The sequence below is a fragment of the Rhincodon typus genome, chromosome 24, assembly GCF_021869965.1.
Source record: "Rhincodon typus isolate 14 chromosome 24, sRhiTyp1.1, whole genome shotgun sequence".
Classification (NCBI taxonomy): Eukaryota; Metazoa; Chordata; class Chondrichthyes; order Orectolobiformes; family Rhincodontidae; genus Rhincodon; species Rhincodon typus.
In genome coordinates this window covers 41,629,235-41,631,678 of record NC_063355.1, presented here as the reverse complement: position 1 = coordinate 41,631,678, position 2,444 = coordinate 41,629,235, and the positions used below count along the sequence as shown (strand labels likewise).

Genomic DNA, 2,444 nt, shown 5'->3' with positions numbered 1-2,444 from the left:
CACCTCCATCTCCTACCGACCAACCTCATCCCGCCCCCTTGACCTGTCCGTCCTCCCTGGACTGACCTATCCCCTTCCTAACTCCCTACCTACACTCACCTTTACTGGCTCCATCCCCGCCTCTTTGATCTGTTTGTTTCCTCTCCACCTATCCTCTCCTCTATCCCTCTTCTATCCGCCTCCCACTCTCTCCCTATTTATTTCAAAACCCCCTTCCCCTCCCCCTTTTCTGATGAAGGGTCTAGGCCTGAAACGTCAGCCTCTCTGCTCCTATGATGCTGCTTGGCCTGCTGTGTTCATCCAGCCCTGCACCTTGTTGTCTATCGATTGTGTGCCATTTTGACTGGTTTTGATTGGCAAGGTTAAATGGCTTGTGTACTATTTTGAAATGCTGATCAGTCTCTGCAGGACTTACAATGTATATAGCCATTAGAGAAAAAAAATTGAGGTCAGCTGAAACAAGTAGAAAACATTTACAAACAAAACACTGATCAAAGATTACCTGAATGGGAGAATTAGAAAGCACATGGGATGCCAGCTCCTCTCTGGTTTGACACAATGACTATCTTACCTTAAATCAACCGATTACAATCTTTTAGCTATTCAAAAGATCGGACAGGCTTTTTTTGCAGGAGGAAAGAGAAGACTAATTTTAGGTGGAGAAATTTCAGCATGTAACCCCTTGCAGATCAAGCGGAACATCATCAGCAAAGTACAAAATTTGCTCCCCAAAGGCATCACTGTGTCATACTCAAAACATTCCATGTGCTTAAACTCAAACTCACAAGAAGGCTCTTAATGTTTTCAGCTCCCATATGAGTCATGAACAACTCAAGCAGGGATGCCATTTTTCTCTTTTTATAGGCTTGTGTATCCACTGTGAAATGGAAAGCACTGTAAACACTCAATTCATTTCAGATACAAACATCAGAAGGGTCTAGGCCCGAAATGTCAGCCTTTCTGCTCCTATGATGCTGCTTGGCCTGCTGTGTTCATTCAGCCCTGCACCTTGTTGTATCAGAAACTAAGCATTTACTTCAATAACTGAAGTGCTGCCAAACAGAATCATTCTGAAGAAAGGCCATCAAATTGCGATAACAACTGCTTCTCTCCATGGAAGCTGCTTGACCTGCTGAGCTGATCATTTTTAATTTCAAATTTCAAGTATCCAAAGTATTTAGCTTTTGTGGGAGATGGTAGGAATTAGCATCTAATCATTTCAATAGCGAGCAATAAAAACGGCATAAGAAGGAAAATTAGGGAAGACCACCAACTCCACAGAATTGAATTCATACAGCAGCTCAAACTCTTGACCGTCACAGAAAATTCACCTGTCACACGGATGACAACAAAACAGTTTTAAACATTCACATGTAAAAATCGAAATGGAATGATGTGTTTTGTCTTTTTTTCGGTTTTATTTGATTTTATCATAAACAGAAAAGTTAGTTACAGTGACCGGGTAGGAAGATTTTGAGTAACCCGTCATTGTCAACATAGAATTTCGTCTTAAGGAATGTAGTGGTGTGTCTGAAACAATAAATATATTACAGTAGAGAGGTTATCTTGCATCTATCCGACTGGCTATAAAAAAAATCATAACTACAGCGATTTTATTATAAACTATGCCTTCTACAATGTGTCGATCGCGACTGACATAACTGATGCGAAAGCGCAAAATTAAATCACCTTGATAAAACTACGTTGAGAAAATGAAGGGTAATTTTATAATGAATGATATATCTCCATCTAGGCCACTGCTGGACCACGGGGTGAATTTTACTCCGAGAATAAGGCCTCGAGGAAAACCAAAATATACAAATTTTAACTTTAAAACAGACAAAAATACTAAATTTCACAGATTGAGGTTACCCCTCTCTCTTCATTCTTTAAACCTTAACCGCCGATTCGAATGACGGTGGCCTCTCCAGCTGCAACTCACGTTTTCTATCTCTGGATTTAGGAATAAAATGCCAGCCGCCGGCTCTGGCGGATCCATTGCTCACCCCCTCCCCCAGGCCCCGCAACAAAAAAAAAATCAGAATCGTGATGACTTTCAATACTTCAAAAACCCCGTTAGACGTTAAATCCAACATAAATATCAACTTAGATGAAAAGCAGAGTGCTTGAACTTCAACTGCATGCCAATACTTACTCTCTCATCTGCCATTTTAAGGGACGATGGCTTCAGATTATAGATGAGAAACAATAAAAGATCCGTCTCTCGTTTTACTTTCGCGCTTGATTTTTTACCCACCTTACCTCAGTCCAATATGGCCTCCCTAGCAACCAGGGCTGGATATCCAAAAATCAGAAACAACCTCTCCATACTTTAATACATGCAATATAAATTCATGTTTTTTATGACCGTATTCAATCTTTGATAGTCATATATTATTCGAGATTAAATTATTTTTGTGATACGTTTACCCTCATGCCTGGGA

The 2,444-nt window shown here is 40.4% G+C and overlaps 1 protein-coding gene across 3 annotated transcripts in view; it reads right to left on the bottom strand.

Annotated features, from left to right (window-relative positions):
• Window positions 1-2,402, bottom strand: part of ranbp1 (RAN binding protein 1) — a 16,444-nt gene extending 14,042 nt beyond the window's left edge. The window contains exon 1 of one of the 3 annotated variants that reach the window (XM_048611165.1): window positions 2,263-2,402. Coding sequence is in view for 2 of the 3 variants with exons in the window: in XM_048611163.1 (XP_048467120.1) it covers window positions 1,943-1,999 (57 nt within the window). In the remaining variant the exon portion in view is untranslated. Of the gene's footprint in view, window positions 1-1,942; window positions 2,021-2,155 lie in introns of those variants that run through there. The other 2 variants (XM_020516892.2, XM_048611163.1) reach the window with 2 other exon arrangements.
• Between the last annotated feature and the right edge of the window lie 42 nt (window positions 2,403-2,444).